This window comes from Pelodiscus sinensis, chromosome 9 (genome assembly GCF_049634645.1).
Source record: "Pelodiscus sinensis isolate JC-2024 chromosome 9, ASM4963464v1, whole genome shotgun sequence".
NCBI lineage: Eukaryota > Metazoa > Chordata > Testudines > Trionychidae > Pelodiscus > Pelodiscus sinensis.
The window spans coordinates 6,198,073-6,220,512 of record NC_134719.1 but is presented as its reverse complement, the minus strand read 5'-3'; the positions used below and the strand labels follow the sequence as shown (position 1 = coordinate 6,220,512).

The 22,440-nt window shown below is 45.6% G+C and overlaps 1 protein-coding gene across 2 annotated transcripts in view; it reads left to right on the top strand.

Moving 5' to 3' along the window:
* BEND5 (BEN domain containing 5) overlaps positions 1–22,440 on the top strand; it is a 1,533,100-nt gene that overhangs the window by 1,355,513 nt on the left and 155,147 nt on the right. For both annotated transcript variants that reach the window (XM_075935948.1, XM_006126434.4), the window contains one exon: positions 19,336–19,488. In XM_075935948.1, coding sequence (XP_075792063.1) covers positions 19,336–19,488 — 153 coding nt within the window. The remainder of the gene's footprint in view (positions 1–19,335; positions 19,489–22,440) is intronic.

Below are 22,440 nucleotides of genomic sequence, written 5' to 3'. Positions count from 1 at the left end.
TTTTATGAGGAAGAACGCCTTTTTTCGAAAGAGTTCTTTCAAAAAAAGGTATTCCTGAACGCAAACAGGGCTTTTTCGAAAAAGAGCATCCAGATTGCCCGGGTGCTCTTTTGAAAAAGTGGATTGCTTTTTGAAAAGTCATGTGGCTGTCTAGACGATCTCTTTTGAAAGAGGCTTGTAGTCTAGATATACCCACATTGTGTTGCCCTAGATATACTGACATAAGCCCTACCCCTCTTGTGGAGGTGGAGTTATTATGTCGGTGTAGTACAGCACTTACATCAGCAGGAACAAGACTGTAGTGTGTACAGTGACATATGCAGGCCAATGTAAGCTGCCTTATATTAACCTAACTCTGTAGTGAAGATCAGGCCTGAAATCATATAGGAAGTGGTGTTAAAAGATTCTCAGATACATCTATGACGAATTAGTTGTGAGTGTCCTGTGAAGGGCATGTGGATCTATGCTTTCACCCTGAAGAGGGATCCAACCAGACTAGACTTGAGACAAATCAATCTTTTTCTGTACTGTGCACATTTACAGCGCTATGCAAATGGCAAATACTGCTGAGTGTAAAGCATAGGAAAGAAGGCCTCTTCTGCCATGAAAGAGACTTGTGCTACTAATTGGATTCCAAATCACTAAAATCCAAGACACCCTCTTCTTCCATCTGTGCAGGGTGCACATGTCAGTAAGAGTTGGAGGGGGGCATCAGGTGAAACCCTGCCTATATTAGGAGAAGGTTGAATTAAGATATGCAACATACCTTAATTTGACATACCTTAATTTGACTTTCTGCGCAGTCTTCACAATAGGAGCTAGAGTGAGGAACAAGAGTACGGTGTCGACAGGGACACCCTCTGAGTTCGATTTAGTGGGTCTTTACTAGACTCGCTAAAATGAACTCCGAAAGGTCGATTGCAGCAGTGTTGATTTTCTGCATAATGAAAACGTGGCCTTAGTTATGTTCTGCTTCAGAAAAATGGTGTCCAGTTATCTAATTCGTTTCAAATCTACTCCTAGTGCCTTGGGGCTACTGTTTGTCATCTCTTGCCACATAAACATTCCCCTTACCTCTCACCTGGAGGCGCTCGGCCGCCTGCTCTCATCCAGTTGTGAGTAGAGAGAAATTGACAAGGGAGGGAAAAGAGGAAGCCAAATGGGAAATGACCATGAATTTGATTTCACTAAGTCAGTGATTTCTACTTGCTATAAAACTGCAGTGGGGAGATGAGCGTGCTTTTCTGTCTGTGCCGTTCAGTTCTGGGACTTATGACAAACAACCATTTACTGCATACCTCTCACTAACCCACACAGCGGCCTGTCACACGACATGTGGATGCTAACTCCCCCTTGCTCTTTGTTTTCCAACTAACTTGACAGATGTGCTGATGCTGGTAAGCAGGCTTTTGCCTGTTTGCATCAAAGTAAATAAATCTCCTGTTTACTTATCCTTCATGCAGTGACAGGGACATTGACTGATGTTTTGAACACCAGCAATAGTAGCAACCCGCATTTCTTCAGTTTGATTCTTACCACCAAGAAGAACCTTGGTTTATTTTAGGTGTAATTTCCAAGAATCACAGGGGTCCTAATCCAGAGAGTAAAATAATGCCCAGAAAACTAGAGATTTCACAGTTTGATTCTGATTTGGCTCCAAAAGATCACTTAATTTGAGTGCTGTTTACTTGCTAGAATTGAGGACTGCAAATCAGGAGCCCATAGTACCATTCTTGGCATTGGCTCTGACTGTGTTGTGACCCTAGGCAATTTAACCACTAGGGGACACAGTGGAGGGCTCTGTAAAGTGACAGAACACCCTCATGTCAGTGGGGTCGGGAAGCTTCATTAATTCATGCTTATAAAGCACAAAATATTAATATCACGATTGCTAAGAACTCAGTGTTGCAGTGGTCAAACCGCAGCTCTGTAATCAAACACCGAGACAAAGTGAGTCGTGATTAGTAGCAGTAGGTGCTAAGAGAGGCACATGAAAACAAGCACTATACATTGCTTTCTTTCCATCTCACTGCCTTTGCCGTATCCTGTCCAGGAGACAGACTTGCCCAGACAGGTCTTGCAATTAGCAAGTCCAAGGGTTGTCTGGGTTACAATGTTTCCACTCAGAACACATTACTATACACTCTTAATGCGTACTCTTCTGTTTAGAGCTAAGGTAGGAATTCTCTTTTCCCCCTCTTCATATACCCTAAATGCTTTTAGTCAAGATCTGTGGTCATTAAAGATTTAAAGAGTCCTTGCAAAATGGTCCAATTCCAGTGAGAGTGATTACATTTTAAACACCTTCTTCTTCCCCCGTTTTGTCAGGATTCTGTATTCTTCCCTTCTTGCCCTAAACTATTGTCACTTCCATGTGTACTATTCAGCTAAGCGTGTGTCAGTTCCACCCCAGAGACAGTTGCATATCAGCAGTTTGCAATGATTCATACCTAAACAGACTGAAAGCCAGTGTCCACTGGGTTTTGGGGACAGTACACAGATTGGCAGCTACACGTTAAAGTGTTCCTTCAATGTGTCAAAAGCTTCATTTTGTGGTTCACAAAGCGCCGGTCAGAGACATGCCGGTGGGCAAATGCCCAGGGGTAAGAACCACTATTTGCAGAACTGAATGTCTTATTGGTCCCCTCAGCAAAATAACCTGCCATCAGGAACCAACCAAGGAAACCTACAGCACAGCAAATGCATTCTGAAATTAACACTTCAGTTCTTATATCTCACTAAGACACATTAGCAATAGGGATCATGGAAATCATACACAGTTTTTCCTCCTCCTAATTCTGTTATCTCAAGGAACAGTGGACATTTCTTGGCCTTACTTACTAAGAAATCTTAGCTGGGAGGGGGCATCTATTTGTTTCACCGAACTTCGTTTTTTGGGGGACATGAAGGAGCAATTCCCATCCCTTCTCCTGGACAGCTCTTTTGCAGCAGAACCAGTGAAGTTCTGCTGTGCAGAGTGAGAAGAGTGAGAATGTAAGCATCCACGTAGGGGCTGATCCAACCTGGGCAGAAAGGATGGGAATTCCAAATGATCGTGGACACGTTGAAGCAATGGTCTGCAATCATATATATAGTAGCCAAATGTCTGTGACTCTGTAACGCTGAAATGCCAGCTGTTCCCTCTGGGCGGCGCTGTTGCCTCCCGCCGTGCTGCATGGGGAATGCGGCGCCCAAACGGCCACTTGCGCCGCATGTTCCCCTACGGTGGCCCGGCTGAGTGGTGCAGAAGTCAGCCGAGCACCACGGAGGGAGGCGAAGGGGGGTGGGGCGCTGACGTACACGACCAGGGGGCAGGGCCTGGAGCCTCCATCATGTCCTTACTGTGCTGATGTCAGGTCCAACCAGCTTGGGAGCGTTCGCAACCTAGAGCAGGCCCGGGAGGGAGGCGTGGGCTGGAGGAGCACAAGCAGCTACACAGCCAGCTGGAGAGAAGTGGCGCTTTTAAGGGGCAAGTGCCACTTCTCTGTAGCCGCCTGCTCCATGGCTGCCCCCTGCTCAGTCCTCCAGTTGGCACCTGTGAGTGGGAGCTGGGCGCTGAGCCTGGCCGGAGGGGAGGGCGGGGTAATGAGGGGGAGGGGGAGGGCAACTGGGAGGCTGCAGGATCAGTTCTGGGGTGAAGGGAAATGGTGCAGGGGGGCAGCTGGAGCTCATAAGCAGCTGCTCAGCCCAGCTGCTGAGTGGGAGCAAGCGGTGCAAACAGCTGTTTGGGCTCCGCGCCCCCCGTGCAGGAGGAAGAGGAGAAGAGAAAGAGAGAGTGAGAGGCAGGAGGAGGAGAAGAAGAGAGAGTGAGAGGCAGGAGGGGGAGAAGAAGAGAAAGAGTAAGAGGCAGGAGGAGGAGGAGGAGAGAGAGTGAGAGGCAGGAGGGGGAGGAGAAGAAAAAGAGTGAGAGGCAGGAGGGGGAGAAGAGAAAGAGAGATGGAGAGAGTGGCAGAAGACGGAGGAGAGGTGAGAAGTGGGGGGAGGCAGTAGGAGGAGGGGAGAGAAAGTGAGACGGAGTGAGAGACCGGAGGCTCAGGAGAGAAGACCGAGATAGGAAGGGAATAGGATGTGGAGGAGAGACCTGAAAATCCCATTTTATGACGGGCTAATTGGCTAGTAAATAAGATAAAATTCATTGAGGGCAAAGGCAAAGTACTCCACTTTGGAAGGAATAATCTCTTGCACAAGTACAAAATGGGAAAAGCCGACCTGGGAAGGAATACTGCAGCAAAGGGTCTGGCGGTTACAGTGGATCACAACCAACACGTCAGTAATGAGTCCATAACTGAAAACAACCAGACAATGTTCTGGGATGTGTTAGCAAACATATTGTACAAAATCACAAGCAGTAATTTTTCCGTTCAGCACTGAGTGGAGAAGTGTGTCCACATGTTGACAAATTGGGGAAAAACCAGAGAAGAGCCACAAAATGATGAAAGGCCTAGAAAACATGATCTATGAGGAAAGATTGAAAAAACTAGGTGTATTCAGTCTGGAGAAAAGACGACCAGGGGGCATGATAACAGTCTTCAAGTTGATAAAAGGTTGTTTTAAAAAGCAGGGTGAAAAATTGTTTTCTTTATTCATTGAGGGCAGGACAAGAAATAATGGGCGTAAATTGCAGCAAGGGAGATTTAGATTAGACATTTGGGAAAAGTTCCCAAGGGTAAGGATAGTGAAGCACTAGAACAATTTACAGAGGGTGGTTTTGGGATCACCATCATCGGAGGATTTTAAGAGCAGATTAGTCAAACACATGTCAGGGTGGGTGTACATAATACGTAGGCCTGCTTCAGTGCAGGGGATTAGATGAATTATTAAAATCCCTCCCAGTCCTGCATTCCTATGATTCTGTGATGTCGGTGAAAACCAATTCTCTCTGAACAAGCCCATACACGGGGTGTGCGCGCGAAGGGTACAAAGGGTGCAAATGCACCCTGATGGTCCCCCATGTAAGTGTGAGGGGGCTCTGTGGCTCAAGCTCAGCCCCCTCCTTCCCCCCACAATGGGGAGCCCACACTGGTGCCCCCCTCCCCCGCAAGGTTGGCGTGTCAGTGTTGGCCTGCCCTGGAGAAGGAGAGAGAGAGACTCGGTGCACGATCCAGCTTGCGGGGAAGAAGTGCTCCTCCTCCCCGTCCTGCAACTGGGGGAACAGAAGTGCATGGACACGCTGTCTGGAGGCTTTCCCCACTGCTCCTATAGGCCGGAATCCAGCCAATGGGAGCAGCGGGATGCCGTGCCTGGCAGTGGTGTGGGGCACGAAGGCAAGTAAGTGCCCCCCCACCTTGTCATACCCAGATCCCGCCCCCTCATCCCCGTCCTCCACCTCCTCCCCATCCATGACCCCATAACTCCAACTTGTTCTTGCACCCTCCCCCCTGGCCAGGCACCTTGCCCCCAGCCTGCTCCTGCACCCTCTCCTCTGGCTAGACACTGAAACTTCCCTTGCTCTTGTCCCTTCCCCTGGCCAGACACCCTACTCCCAGCCTGTTCCTGCACCCTACCTCCCATCCAGACCGCACTCCCTCACCCCCTCCTACACCTCACCTTCCGCCCAGATCCTGCACCCCTATTCCTCTCACTAGCAACCCTGACCTGCACACCGAACTGCCCATTTTTATCCCAACCCCTAGAGGGCGTATCTGTAAAATCCACTAACTCTGGAAACCCAGAAGAGTAAATCTGGGATTGGTCCTGCTTTGGGCAGGTGGTTGGACTCAATGACCTCCTGAGGTCTCTTCTGACTTTATGATTTTGTGGAAAGCCCTGAACCTCAGTCCTCCCTCCCACTCCCATGGTGGGGCTGGAGTGCCAGAGGCGTGGAGTGTCTCAGTAGGGGGCCACAACAGTGAGGGCTGGGGGTTTTTGTAAGGGGTTTATTTTTGCTTCTGACTTGTGTGGTCCCCAACTGATTTTTCTGTGGGTCAGTGGCCCCTGACCCAAAAAAGGTTCCCCGCCCCTCTCATAAAAAATAAAGGAAACATGGGAACCTTTCGTGTGGGACATAAATTAATATTTAACTTTATTTAAATTGAAATTTGATAAACTAACAGGAGAACGTTAAAACGCGTAATCTGTTGAATAATTTAAATTAATGTTTCCTTTCTTACTGGTTAAATCCAGCAGTTCTCCTTATCTGCAGCACTCGCAAAATGGCTCGGATGTCGTTATGTGACTGACGGCGAGTTCCCCTAGCAAGTGGAGGTCCGCGGAAAGGTTTGCATTGAGCCAGGTGGACCATGAGCCAGAAAGTTTGATAATCACTGTGCTAGGATGATGGGAGAGTGGTGTGTTCCGGGGGGATGGGTGGACGAGGCTGGTGACAGAACAGCAGGGTCGGGGGAACAGTGTCCCCACTTGTGCACGAGGAGCAGCCCAGGGCTGGTCCTGCTACCAGAGCCTGTCCACATTCACTCAGCACTGGCCTCACCAAGCAGGTAGAGCGGCGGCCGCACTGCCCACCATGATCCAAGAAGGTAATTTCTATAAAACCCTTATTACTGTCTAACATTTTAGTATAACGAAATCATTTCCCCAATCACTGTTTCCACTCAGAATATTCATTCACCTTTCTTATGCACAGTCATTGCACAACTATTTTGAACTCCTTTGTATTTAAAAAAAGAGTGGGCCACATTTACAAAAAGCCGCCCCCGCCTGAAATTCCTGCCTACGGGCCTGAAACCCATCTGGAATTATGTGCGAAACGTGATTCAAATGCCCTTCTTCTAATCCACCTTTATGGCTTTGGTTTTGGGTCAGACCCAAGGTGCTCATTTTCTGGTTCCTGTGCAGATGAGGCTTAAGTTACACCAAAATTGCTTTTGTGTTTGACCTCAAAGGCTTGTCTCAACTTGATCTGGGTCTTGACATTGTCTCCTCAGCTAATTTAATATGCATTTGAATACAAAAGGCTTCTTGAGGGAGTCTTTCACCTCTAGGTCACCCTTTCAAATCCAATTCAGGTCTGTCATGACCAAATGTTACTACCATCTGACTGCTCTTCTGTGTCCCGTGTGCGTGGCTGGTTTCAGTCCAGTTGCTAGTGGCCAGCTGCCCAAATCACACAACGTGTCATAGCTGATACTAACTGGAAGTCTCTTCAGAGTCTCTGCAGAGGGGTCAAAAAGTGAATTGGCCTGGCACATGAACTAATACTTAACACAAATCCGCTAAAGTGCTTCATGTCTTCAGAGCACTTTCCAAACAACAGCTAGGCCTCAGGAGGAGAGAGTGATGATTAGCGCTGCACTGGTGAGACTAACAGGCAAAGGCTGAGCAAGTCAAGTCAGGATTAGAAATTCAAAATTGCTGGCTTCCTAGTCCTGTGCTAGGCCACCCCTCACCTACTCTCTCAGTCCTACAGGTGGTCACTTCAGAGCAGGGTTCACACGCTCTGGTGCACTGTATCCCTGTTCTGTGGATGAACAGCCGTCTTCAGAGCTGCCAGGCTAGAAACTTTTATGGGCACTGCATTCGTCTTCTTTACCGAACTCATGGATCTAAAAGGGTATGTGATACGATGGGCCCTTTCCCAGACTTTTAGAAGAGTTAATGGCGATGTAAGCTGTGTGTCAATATTAGTCACGCGACAGTGGGCATCAGTCAGTGCTAACATGCACCAAGCAAAATACTTGATACATTGCAGTATTTCTTAGAACAGGGTAAGTCTTGAATTTTGGTTGGCACCCAGTAAAGCTGGTGTGGTTAAAGAACACATGATGGTTGGCAGGCTGTGGTTCATGAGTCCCGAAGGTCTTCTGTGTTTGGTCCATGAAGACCTGGCAGGTCACGTGGTATCATCTTCATTTCTGTGCTGAGAGCTTGTTCTACAGGTGTCCGGACTCCTCTTTGACCCCAGCCATACCTATCAAGGCTCTCTGTATCAAAGAGCAGGAACTAACCTAAATGCCCTCTCCTCTTATGTACCAGTGATTACTAGTGTGGCCATTGAGGCTGCTTCCCTTGGGACCTGATCGGTGCCCAACAAGAGAATTTGCCGGACCATAGGAGGTCAATATTATGAGGATCCTGTATTTAACCCTCTGCTTTTAACTCCGCTAGACAACCTGGACTCTAGTCATTACATCTACGGATTGAACCTCTCTAGTCCGGCACCCTCAGGACCTGACTGGTGCCAAACCAGAGAATTTGCAGACCACAAGAGGTCAATATTGTCTAGCAACGTTACCAACACTTCCACTGCTTGCTGGGCTCTTAGGAGACATTTAGGGGTAAGTTAGAGCTAAAGAACCGTGTGGAACACTGAGAGCCAGGACTGATGGCTGTAAACAAACTTTATGGGACCACGGGAAACTTGGCCACACCCATGAGAAGTGGACCTCTGGCTAATTAAAATCAGGCTGGACCATGGATTTTCCCATACTAGTGCTGGACTAGGGCGATTCAACCTGTTGTCAGTGGGGTGTTGCATGATTGTGAAGTGGGGAAGATGACTCATGATATTATGAATGGAGAAAAGATGGAAGAGGTGCTATAAAAGGGAGAGGCGTCTTCATGTGTATGAAATGGGAGGATGTGTCTCTAATAAGATAAGGCTAAAATCCTTCATGTTTCATTTTAATTTTGTTTAAACTCTCCCCTTAACATGAGTGAAAATTAGTGCAAAAATTAACATCAAGTTTTTTGGACACATATGAAAAATAATTTTGGGTGACAGGATGGTAGAAAAATAGAGACATTCGGGGTACTGGAAGTGAAAGCAATTTAATGTTGTGGTCTATTTCATGAACTGTACATTAACAATACGTACACACACACGCAGATATATGTGTATGTTCTACTGAATTGCCTTTCTTTAACAGCCTCAGATATACACCTAGACTCGTCGTTTACTAACAAGCGCATCCAGCTAATGTAAAATATAGGATTTTTTAAAACATTTATTGGTACTTTCATGTACGTGAATGGTGCAAAAGTTGAATGAAAATCAGTAGAAACTGACTAGTCGCTTTTGTAAAACCTGACAATTTTTCAGTAAAGATCAGTAAAAATTGAAAATTTACATAATGAAAAAAAATCTGAAAGCCTCTGTTCTGGGACCTTCTGTGTGCAACGAAAACATATTCCTTGCGGTAATCAACTAGTCATAAGACCCTGTCATTTGTATGGCACATAATTAGAGGTGCAGAGATGGGTGAAGTAGTTTGTATGTTGTTAGAACCAATCTAAACCTTCACCTAATAGTGGGCCTGAATCCGGACATCTCACTGGAGGTTTGAAAATACGTGGCTAACTTTTCTATTCTTGTTGTTAACTTTTGTGTTATATCTGACATTCTAGCTCCTACTGGTTCCAGTAGAATTGAAAATGGGCTGTTTTCTCTATGTGTTTGGAGTCCAGAGACAGCTGGAAGCTCTGGAGGTCTTGTGAAAGTTTTGTATTGGAAGGTTTCTAAACTAAAGGGGGAGGGTGCTTAGCATAAGAACTAGACCTGTAGGAGTTTCTCTAACTCTTCTGAAACTTTAAAAACAAAGTGTGCGCAGTGGCATGTCAGAGACTAACAAAAATATATGGAACCACAAGCTTTGTGGGCAAAACCCACTTCATCAGATGAATTGGAGTGGGAATAACAGAAACCAAGAGAGAGAGATAACAGTAGACGTATTTGTGAATTGTAGGACTCATGACTTAGCCTCTTCTGCTGTTACATATATCTCTTGGTTTCCATTATTTCCACTCCAATTCATCTGAAGAAGTGGACGGCTACCACTCTGAGATCTTCTGAAACTTGGAGGACCCAAATCCCCTGTTAATGTAAATTACCTTAGTTCAACTGACCTCAGTGAAACTGCTCTGTCCGTTGTTGTGACAATTTACACCAATGATAGAGGCGGCTGGGGACCTTTCTTTTTGCTTTGACCGTTGCAAATGATAAGCTGTGATTTTAACTCCTGTATGATGCACTCCTCTCCCCTCCCCCCACCGCCTCCCCAGCAGGCTGTCTGTATGAGCGAAGGAAACTCTTTGACACTCCTTCTAAATGAATTGCTGTATCAGAGAATTAATAAAATCCATATTGAAGTGACAGCTGGTGGACAGACTTGGCTTTTCCCTGCATCATTTGCCTCTCTAGTGGCCCATGTTCTGGGCTCACTGCACATTTATCCTTTTATTATAGCTTTTATTGATTTTTTTTTAATCTTTCCTTAAGAATCATAATTGCACTGTTCAAACTCTAGCTTTGCTCATGTCTGCACTAGCTACTAATATAATTTTTCTTTTGGTCCTTTAATTACTGACCCTCCAAAGGTATTCCGCTAATGAAATACAAATGCAAGAAAACAAGAATCTATTTTCCCATAGGCCTTTGAATAGCACCATGCACCAAATTCCAGCCTCTCTGTTACTTTGACTGTTTGGTACCCTGATAATGGACATCAGCTTTTATTCTTTATTGCTGGGTTCTTTTGGCTCCTCACCCTTCCATTTCATATATATCTACCAGAAATTTTAGGCTGACCCAGCATATCAATCTACGACATGGGTCATGGTAGCAGGGGGCAAATGAACTCTAGAGCAAAGAACCACTTGCTCATTCATTTGATCTGTTGTCAGGAGTAAGACGAAGTGAAGCCTGTTCCTTTAAATGAAGGGAACACTAAATGTCGCATTGGGGATGGAGAGGTGTGCTCTCCGGGTGATTCCAACTGTTCCCAAGTGATTCCTGGTTTGATGGAGAGAGAAGAGACCTCCTCTAAATCTGTTTTCTCTAGCTCTGCAAGCCAGGTCAGCCCTACTCATAGGTAATTACAGCTTTACTTTAAAAGGGAGAGTGCAAACGGGAGAGAAAATTTCTCCCACTTATTGTCAGCACCACAGAAAGATACGTGAGGGAATTAAATTGCTCGGTGACTTTTATAAGGCATCTAAATCATTTTGCATTCTACCCCTAAAGAAAAGTGATGAGTTTAATATCAGAGATTAGAATGTATCTTGTAACTCTCTCAAATGGCAGCCAGAAAAGTTTGGTCGTTCATTATCTTCTGCATAACATTTGTGACACACGTAAGCAAAAGAGACTGGGCCACATTTAAATGCCTTCTTCTTCTTCTCTTTTTCTTCTATTGGATGCCATCTAAAAACTACAGCCAGGTTGAGCTCACTGCTATACAAATACCCCAAAGATCTCCTTAGGACTGGTTGGAATGTGCTTACATGTATAGTTACATCTTCCTCACAGGGATCTTCATCCCCCCCAAGAGTAACTTCAGAAGAGCATTCATGGCCATTAAAGACCTTCTAGCCAGGGATGAAAGTAGCTTAAGTTTCATACAGGTACTGTTGTGTTGCTTCCCTGGCGGGGAAAGGGGGTGGCTCAGGTCACGGAGATGGGATGTGTGTGTGATACGACAATATCTGTGAGAAATTTAAGTGTGGGGTGGGGTGCAGGAGGTGAGGGCAGGGGGCTGGAGACGTGGGAGGATAGCAGGATTCAAGGCTGGGAGTATGAGGATGGGCTCAGGGCAGGGGCTGGGGGTGTGGTGGGCTCAGAGCAGGGGCGATGTGGGGATGCAGGATTCAGGGCAGGGAACTGGGGATGTAGGGGTGAGTGGGGGGGCAAGGATGCCATTTTGGGGGCGAGAGGGTTGCAGCAGCACATACCGGTCCCTGCTCTCCTTCCTGTTTCCTCTGTCTCTCAGCGAGCAAGGGAGAATGGCCTTCCGCTCGCTCCCAGCCGCCCCAGGGGAGGAATGCAGCAAGCTCTGCATTTTCCCTCCTCTGTGTGGCTGCAGCCCTGCCCCTCCCCTCAAATGGCAGCGGGGGAGGGGGCTTGAGGCTGGGGCAGTACCGGATGGTGGTGTTCAGTGTACCCTCAGCCAGACCCTTTTACCCTCTTGGCTGCCTGCTGCTGAGCACGGCAGCAGCAGGAAGCCCCAGGAGCCAGACTTCACCCTGCCCCTCCCCTTGCAGCTGAGTGCCCAGCCTGGCTGGCTCTTGCCAGAGATCCACATGGGACTCTAGGGTTTACTTTCACCTCTGCTCCTAGCGCTCTTAGCAGCATGGCCAGTACTAGCTCAAGAGGCTAGCCAAATGCCTACTCCCCTAATTACATCTAAATCTCTAAGTGAATTTTAGCTGGAGTTTCAGACTGATGGTGTATTCTTCACTCCTGGTCTTAAGAGCGTATAGTTTTTCTGCCAGCATTGCACTTGAGAAGTGACATTGTGTCAGGAACGGAAGAAACAATTAGCGCGGTGCAACAGCTGTATTTTTTTTTCAGCTTGCTGGGTGATTCAGCATTTTTTAAAAGTGTTTTAACTTGACGCAATATAAAAACGTTTTGGTGAACCGTAATGTTGGGTGGGAGAAAAGAGTTTGGGTTGAATTATACATTTTGGACAATTTGAAACCAAATGTTTCATTTAGTTCTGGAATTCTCAGAATGGTTTTTAAAATCAAACTGAAGCAAATTTCTAAACCGGGAGTTGGTTTCAATAAAACATTGACATGTTTCGTTGGGGAAATGTTGAAGTGACATGCTTCAGTGGGTTTTTTGTTGTTGCAGGAAGGGTTTATATTGAAACAACTTGGTAAAACTGATGTGAAATAACATGTTTCAGGTAATTCAAACTGTATTTTTCAGAGAAAAAACGTTTCACCTGAGAAATGGTGTTCAACTCTAAACATGTATGGTATTTAAAGTGCTTTGAGATGTATAGCGAGGTCATTATAGTTCGGGAACACAACTTAACTATGTTGCAAAACAAAACTCCAAACTGACCCTCTGCAGTTTGGGACATAGCAAAGGCCTGTGATATGATGTGGAGGACTGACAGATAACAGCACAATAACTATAGATCGTAGAATCGCAGGACTGGATAGGAATCTCGAGACGTCATCTAGTCTCATCACCTGCACTCTTGGCAGGACCAAGTATTATGAATGCTGCCATTGTCCACTGTAACACCAGGCCAGCTCCTTTTGAGCCTGTGAACAAAGACTTCTGCTCCTGGGAACATTTGTATTATATTAACAATGCCGGGAGTGAATCTGCTCTGTAAAGGAGGATGTGCAAGATGTTTCCCTTTGATAAAATAATAATAAATGTGATTCAGAAGAAAAGAGATGTGAAACATTGAAATATCGTTCTCCTCCTATGCATCACAGTCTGGGAGTAGCTCCTGTAAATGGTGGTTATTATAGCAATGTGTAACGTGTCATGGAATAGCATGAGCTGTTGCTCATTTCAACTGGGAAGAGTGGGATGGAGATGGATTTGAAATGCTCAGAACAGGAGCGGGGGACAAAGAGGAGATGTCAGAAGACGAACAATATTTGTTGGACAGCTTGTAGGATACATTTCAAAATATTGGATTAATGTTTTAAACTGATTTGCCCATCAGATCATTTATGCTGAATTTCATTATATTTTTCAAATGCATTATTTAAATATTTGTAATTAGTCACATAGCTCTGCATAGCAGCTGGTGACATGAATACAGTGGGCTTGATCATTTAAAAAACAAGGAATTTCAGAATCCCAAGACAGTTCTAGTTTCTCTGAAGATTTGTGACCTAGATGAGGGGATGGGTTGCACGCTCAGTAAGTTTTCAGATGACACTAAGCTAGGGGGGGAGGTAGGTATAGGGTGGAGGGCAGGGATATGGTCCAGAGTGACCTAGACAGATTAGAGGATTATACTAAAAGAAATCTGATGAGGTTCAACAAGGATAAGTGCAGAGTCCTGCACTTGGTACGGAAAAATCCCAAGCATTGTTACAGGCTGGGGACCGGCTGGCTAAGTAGCAGTTTTGCAGAAAACGACCTGGGTATTACAGTGGATGAAAAGCTGGATATGAGTCAACAGTGTGCTCTTGTAGCCAAGAAGGCGAATGGAATATTAGGTTGCACTAGGAGGACCATTGCCAGCAGATCTAGAGAAGTGATTATTCCCCTTTATTCAGCTCTGGTGAGGCCACATCTGGAGTATTGCATCCAGTTCTGGGCCCCCACTATAGAAAGGATGTGGACACATTGGAGAGGGTCCAGTGGAGGGCAACTAAAATGATTAGGGGGCTGGAGCATATGGCCTACGAGGAGAGGCTGAGGGATTTGGGTTTGTTTAGTCTGCAGAAGTGAAGAGTGAGGGGGGATTTGATAGCAGCCTTCAACTTCCTGAAGGGAGGTTCCAAAGAGGATGGAGAGAGGCTGTTCTCAGTAGTGACAGATGACAGAACAAGGAACAGTGATCTCGAGTTACAGTGAGGGAGGTCTAGGTTGGATATTAGGAAAAACTATTTCACTAGGAGGGTGGGTGAAGCACTGGCATGGGTTCCCTAGGGAGGGGGTGGAAGCTCCATCCCTTGAGGTTTTTAAGTCTCGGCTTGATAAAGCCCTGGCTTGGATGATTTAGTTGGGTTGGTCCTGCCTTGGGCAGGGGGCTGGACTTGATGACCTCCTGAGGTCTCTTCCAGCCCTAGGATTCTATTCCAGTTCTACCAAGGAGTACTTATCCTGCTGTGCAGCATGGATACCTTTTATTAGTACAGGTTGATCCTCCCTAGTCCAGCACCCTTGGGACCTGACTGGTAGTGAACCAGAGAATTTGCTAAACCACAGTAGGTCAATATTGTCTAGCTGCATTACCAACACTTCTAAGAGCCCAGGAAGCAGTGGAAGACATTTAGGGGTAATTTAGAGCTAAATAACAGCACAGAATGCTAAGAGCCAGGACTGGTGGCTGTAAACAAACTTTATGGGATCACAGGAATCTGACCACACCCATGATAAGTGGACATCCAGCTAACAAATCATGTTGGACCATGGATGTTGCCAGACCAGATAGTGCTGGACTAGAGAGGTTCAACCTGTAAATATATCCTTGTAAAGAAGATCCATCTAGTTCGTTGTAAAAGTGTTTCGGGTCAGGATGACTTGGGCTACATCTACACTGCGCGTTGTTGTGCCAGAAGATATCCAAATGAGGCATGGAGATAAATATCACCGCGCCTCATTTGCGCAGCTAATGAGCCGCTACTTTTGCAGAAGGGGGTATTGTGCAAGAAGGAGCTGCCTACACCTCTTCTTCTCGAGCAAAAAACCCCTCTTGCCCAGGAGCAACAAAAATTAGCAGCAGAACGGCTCCTGCACAAGAGGGGGGTTTTGCCGAAGAAGGAGCAGTGTAGACAGCTCCTTCCTGTGCAAAACCCCCTTCTGCAAAATGGCGGCTCATTAGGTATGCAAATTAGGCAGGTCAATATTTATCGCTGTGCCTCATTTGCATATCTTATTGCGCAACGATGCACAGTCTAGACGTAGCTTTGGAGTATATAAGGACAGCTGCATATGTATTTTAGAAAAACAAAGTGGCAATGTTTATGACGTTTCCACTGACGGGCAATGGAAGGTGAGATTTCTTTTAAAAAACAGTTGTTTTGTAATTGCAGCATTTCGTTACAAGGTGCCAGCAGCAGATTGTTCTCATCTCAGCTTTCCTTGAGCTGAGAGTACCAACTCCTCCACACCCAGGGTACGTCTAAACTACATGCCTCCGTCGACGGAGGCATGTAGGTTAGACAGATCGGCAGAGGGAAATGAAGCCGCGATTAAAATAATCGCGGCTTCATTTAAATTTAAATGGCTGCCCCGCTCTGCCGATCAGCTGTTTGTCGGCAGATCGGGGCAGTCTGGACGCGCCGCATCGACAAAGAAGCCTTTCTTGATCGGCACCGGTAAACCTGGTTTCACGAGGCATACCTGTGCCGATCAAGAAAGGCTTCTTTGTCGACGCGACACGTCCAGACTGCCCCGATCTGCCGACAAACAGCTGATCGGCAGAGCGGGGCAGCCATTTAAATTTAAATGAAGCCGCGATTATTTTAATCGTGGCTTCATTTCCCTCTGCCGATCTGTCTAATCTACATGCCTCCGTCGACGGAGGCATGTAGTCTAGACACACCGCCAGAGACAGAGGCTAAACTCATCTCTGTTATAACTCCCTCGACTGCCTCAGCGATACACCAGGGATTAATTTACTGTTGTCACAATCAAACTCGGGCCTTTTCTCGGTAAATCCTAGAACTGATTTCTGGACAACTTTCTCAACCAAATTACATGTGATTTTCTTGGATTTTCTTTCAAATTATGCTATAGTAGCACTCTTCCTCCTAATGCTGTAGTGCATGTATCAAGACACTTGCCAGTTTGTACTCTAGTTCTTTGCCCATACAGGGTTAAATGGCATACATCTTAGTATGAGACTTCAGAAGCAATTTAGCTTCTCAGATAGAAGGTTAAGGAGGTGATTTAAGCATGGTCAAAAAGTAACTATTCTAAGAAATCCTTCCTCGTAAAGGATTTTTTAAACTAGTAAGCAAAGGCATAACAAAATCCAATGGCAAAGGGGAAACTGACAATCGACACATTCAGATGGGAAACAAGGTGAAGTTTTTTAACTGTGAAGGTAATTAACCACTGATACCTTTACCTAAGGTCATGGTAGATTCCCTTTTACTTCAGGCCTTTTCAATCAAAATTGGACTTTTTTTCTCACTGTATGCTCTAAGTCAACCAGAAGTTGTAGGCTTGATGCAGGAAGTATTTAGTGAAATTCAGTGGTTTGTATTATGCAGGAGGTCAGTCTAAATGTTGTTTATATCAACATATTGCTTCTAGTTACAGCCTGTGGGGCCACCTAAAAATATCCTCAACTTCCCCAGACGTTAAGCATTCAGACACATTTAGATGGGAATCCTGTATTCATAGATAAGATCATTATCAGAAAAACACACAGCTGACTGAATTTAAGTTCAAACATGAGGTGCATTGATGGCCTCCCTCCAAGAACTGTGTTTGTAAATGACACTAGAATACCACCTGTGCAGTTAAATCTTACTGTAATGCACACGCATGGGTGGGAAAATGGCAGGAACAGACACCATTTGGATTATGGACTTTTATGTATATTAATTTTGTCTGGTGCTTATATAGAAGTTGCCATAGATATCTAGATTAGATATACTTTTTAGATGTCAGTTCAGTGTATTATGAATCTACTGTTACAACATACTACAGTATTTTAGTATGAAATGCTGATTTTCTTCTCATGGGGAAGTTATCATATGGAAAGTGATTGTTGTTAATTTCTTTATTCCCTGAAACCTATTTTTTCTAAAGAGGAAAATTCTGCTTGATATTTCATATGGTATATGCTAATATTTCCTCTCACTTGTATAACTGTGAATTGGTGGTCTGCTTTTTATTGTTATTCTGGTCTTCTACAGAACAGTATAATGTTTTGGCAGTAGCAAACAATTTACTCTTTTATATTAGAGTCAAATACAATCAAATATTCCTTTCCCTATGTAGTATAGTCACCTATTGATATTGCATTAACTAGCATCTTAATGCAGGAGAGGCTTAATAAAATGCAATATTACTCTCTTGGCTGTTTAATTAAACTAAACAGTCAATGTGTGTTGTGCACTGGTTTACTGCCAAGGGAAAGTAAATCTGAATCATATTAGCATCACACGCCAAATTATGTTCTTCCCTCATTAGAAAACATCTAGGAGAGCTGCCACTACTGTTACATGAAATGCTTTTGTATAACATTGGGCTGTTTTGTAGTGCAGTTGTCCTTCTAGGTACCACTCAGCTGCAGAATGTACTCTGATCGAGCTTTGCATACATTATATGCTGCATACATTTTGTACGTTGTACTATATTGGCTGATGCATACGCATACCACCACCTGCAAGTGGAGAGGGGCAGAACTATTTAATGAATGTCACAATTCCTAGAGTGCTAACATAATTTTTTCCCCATAGCTCCACTAAGGGGGCCAGCATCTTCGGAGCAGGAAGATCTGAATTTTATCCCTGCTGTCACCATGACATTTCTAATTGCCCCATGCTGTGTAGTACTGGGAAAACCACCAAGACTTGAGCGAATGTGTTATGATATTGTTATCAAACCTATAGCCACAGCAATTCTTTGTCTGCAGTTCACGATTAAGGATAACCTATGTCTGTAGGGCAACTCTAGAGCTGTGTTGGGATCAGGAACCTACTACATATAAGTGTTCTATACAACTGGCTGTTGATGTCAATGAGAGATTTGCTTGAAAAGTAAGGTCATTATTTTGGCCCTAGGTATTAATTATAACTAATTACTCGGTATTATAAACATTTTAGTTTTAAATTCAAGATTCTAGCTGCTTGTGACAGCTGATTATGGTCCATTTTATGGTCAGAGAGTCTTCTAGTAATGTTCTGCTTTTCTCAATATCCTAGTCCCTGTATTGTAGGCTTAGGTGGGTTGGATCTGGCTATGTGTGGAGCTCTGTTCTGGTTTTGTATGTCATGCTTGGTGCTTGAAAATCTGAAAGAGTAGGGAAAAAATCAGGATGTGTCATGTGAGGGTCACTCAACGCAACACCTCCCTCTGGGTCTAGGCATGAGGAGGGGTCACCACATGAAATTAATAGGTAGCAGGTTTTAAAACAAAAAAAAGAAAGTATTTCTTCACATAATGCAAAGTGAACCTGTGGAACTCCTTGCCAGAGGGTGTTGTGAAGGCCAGGTCTTTAACAGGGTTTAAAGAAGAGTTAGATAAATTCATGGAGGTTAGGTCCATCAATGGCTCTTAACCAGGATGGGTAGGAATGGTGTCCCCTGCCTCCGTTTGTCGGAAGCTGGAAATGGGTGACAGGAGAGGGATCACGTGATGATTACCTGCTCTGTTCACTCCCTCTGGGGCATCTGGCATTGGCCACTGTAGGCAGACAGGGTACTGGGCTGGATGTACCTTTGGTCTGACCCAGTACGGCCATTCTTATGTTTCTGAAGACTCCCAGTGGACCCTGGAGGCGTTGGCCCCCAATGAAGGTCCTTGCATGGCAGGGTTCTGTACTGCGATTAGAACCCAGAACACAGGGGAGTCAAGCTGGGGAAGGGAAATGAAGCTTGTTAGCCATTTAGGGAGGACAATGGGGAAGAAAACCACAGAAGCTACAAACAGCCGAGAAAGGAATCTCAGGCCTGAGGGCTCCCTTTGCCTTTTCTCTGCATTGTATCCTCTTTAGTGTTCACAGAGCGTAAGTAAGCTGGGGTACTTCCATTCCAATAAGAATCGGGATATACTGACACCCCACAGGTGCACATGAGATTGCAAGATTTCAACCCCAGTTCTGAGGAGGCAAAGTTAGTTTGCATAAAGCACCGCAGTATCACCACCATTGTTGTCTGGTTATGCAGATGCTACCGCTACTATGTGGTCCTAAGGACAGCAGCCTTGCGTTTAACACAGCGTTCTCCTTCCACATGTGTTTGCGATCTATCTCATGTTTGTTTGTTTGTTTGTCTCAATAGAAAATTAGCCTGGAGTTCTATATTGACATCCATGCCCACTCCACCATGATGAATGGCTTCATGTATGGGAATATCTTTGAAGAGGAAGAAAGATTTCAGAGACAGGCAATTTTCCCTAAGCTCCTCTGCCAGAATGCTGAAGATTTCTCCTTTGTAAGCAACATTTCTCTTGTTTTTATTTTCCTTTTTAAAGATAAGTATGGGGCAAAATGTAACTCTGTGGGTTTGTTTTTAAGGTAAAATATGAAATATTTCAAATGTTAATGGCAATGTTTCTCGCTGTGTTTCCATTCATAATTATCAATGGGGATCATTATCGCTTTTCTCCAAGGGTATGTCTAGACTACATGCCTCTGCCGACAGAGGCATGTAAAATAGGATACCCAACATAGTCAATGAAGCAGGGATTTAAATATCCCCAGCTTCATTCAAATAAAAATGGCCACCGCGCTGTGCCGGCTCAGCTGACTGTCGGCACAGCGCGTGAGTCAAGACGCGGATCAGTCAACAAGGGAAGCCTTTGCCAACCGATCCCTTATGCCTCATCAAATGGCTTCCCTTATCGACCAATCCACGTCTTCACTCGCACGCTGTGCCGACGATCAGCTGAGCCGGCACAGCACGGTGACCATTTTTATTTTAATGAAGCCGGGGATATTTAAAGCCCTGCTTCATTGTCTATGTCAGGTAGCCTATTTTACATGCCTCTGTCGGCAGAAGCACATAGTCTAGACATACCACAAGTGGCACACTGTGATTATACATCTTACAACTGTCCACAAAAAATATGAACAGCCTATGTCATCCTACACGTCAGGCTGTAAAATGTTAGAATGGTCTGCAAAACAGAATTTCAGTCCCCCAGGAAACCCGAGATTTAAAAATGTGGTTTTGTCCCAAATTAGGACAAATAATTTGGAATTATTCTCAAAATGAAATATTATAAAATATTTTGTTCCAACTTTGTTGAAACATTTCATCTTGATAAAATGTAAATGTTTCATTTCTACTTTAATGAGGTGGGTGAGAAAAAATCTTTTATTGGACCAACTTCAGTGGTAAAAGGGAACAAGCTTTTTAGCTCCATGGTGCACTCAGGTCTCCAGAAAGTAACTAGAGTGTCTGGTTTTATAATTTTGACTTTTATATTCTATTATAATAAAATAGTTTCAACTATGAATATATTTTAATTGAAGAAGAAAATGATAAAGTCAAAATGAAATGCTTTGATAATTTCCGGTTGGAAATGTTGATCATACTGATACATTTCCACACACAAAAATTGATTTCATTGCATTAGCTTTTTTCAATGGAAAACCATTGTCACAAAATTTTTGAGCCACTCTATAAGGTGTCAGTAGCGTTTTTAGCTATATATATTGTACAACCCAGAAGACAGTGTGCACATATATAGAGAAATCTTCACGGGAAAATAGTAGGGCACCTGAAAATTATTTGTAAGCTCCTAGGATTTATTCTTGAGCTCTGGAAAGAAGAACAGTGGCTCCAGAAGTGTTCAAATGGATGGGGGCAGATTCTTAGCTGGTGTAATTTGCCACATCTCTGCCGAAGTGCACAGAACTAGGACAACTGACAGCAGCTGAGGAGCTGGTCCAGGATGTTAGCGACTTTGTCCCTGTCACGGGTCAGGTTGCCCCTCAGGCTTACAGCCTCGTCATCATCGGGGCCACCTGCTGATGTTCCTTATTTTGGTACCCCCAACCTTTATCCCACCACCGTGCTTGCTGCGGAAGAAAAGTTCGGGACCAGACCCGAGGCCCCTGCCCCGAGTCTTAGCAGTCCTAAGTGTTAGATGGAGCCTGCGAGTGAGGAGGGGGACTTGGGCCCACCCACGCTCCAAGTCCCGACCCAGGTCCCTGAAGGCAGCCGTGCTGGCTCGCTGCCTGGTTGGTGGGGACTCCTCCCCCGCAACTCACCCACCTTCCGGGCGCTGACTAAGGCGCTACCGTCGCCCGTCGCCCCGTCCTGGGTCACTTCCTCCTCCTCGCCGATCGCTCTGCCGTCGACCTCCGCCGTGCCCCTCCTCTGGCTGGTCGCCATGACTCCCCCCATGCCAGGCTCTTATCCCCACAGCCGGAGCTCTCCTGCTTGCTTCCCCCGGCACCCTTTTGAGGGCCGGCCTTCCGTGGCCCCGCCCCCTCCGCCCTGGCGCCGGCTGGTGACATCACCCGCGGCAGGGGAAACCCCCCCCCGGGGAATGTCCCCTTCCCGAGCCAGCCCCATGCATGTGGGGCACGTGACCCAGGATCCCGATCGGGAGCGGCAGCCTCCCCCGCTCCTGGGGGCGGCGAGCGCCATGTCCCGCGCTGTGTCCCATGCTGCAGCAGCCCCTTTTGCCCCTCGGGGCCTCTGGAGTGCGGGGCGTCCTCGGTTCCGCGGCGGCAGGAACCGGCGCCCCGTCACAGTCCCGGTATGGCTATCCGTTCAGGAGCCACTCTTCACACATTTGAAAGAGTTGAGCTAGAATCCTACACCCCGGAGAAGATTCTAGAAGTTGGCGTCTTCAGTTCCCAGCAGAAATCTGTTTTAGTTTGTCATATTCTGGCTCCTTCCATTGACCACAGTTGTATTCCCTCGATCTTGGTTTTCTCCCTCACTCACCACTCCACACGTTATGTTTCTGGCCCTGTGATATCAGTGAGTGCTCCTTGTGAATTCACATCCTCCCAATTTGCATAATGCCATCGCATTGAGCCAAAATGAGAGATTAGGGGGCAGGGGACAAGAGGGAAGCTGGAGGAGTGCCCCACGAACAACCGATGACGACATCAGACACAAGAGCAGCCAAGTCTGCAGGCGCGAAGCGAGGTGATCAGAAACAAGGCCCTTTTCCTGATGGAGGTAACACCAACCTAAGCTTTCTCATCAAGGAGCAATACAGAAATTGTTTGTAGCTCATGGTCTCATGTAACAGACTTGTTTGTAATTGCTTTGCAATACAGAGCCAACCACAGAGACCTAGACATGGAGTTATGCCGGGGTTTCTCTCACCAGAAAAAGGACGAGGGAGACAGGCTTGTTAATCCCCACGTTTTGAGATTCTCTGTTTAGAATGGCGAGGAGTGACCCTCAAACTGGGGAGAA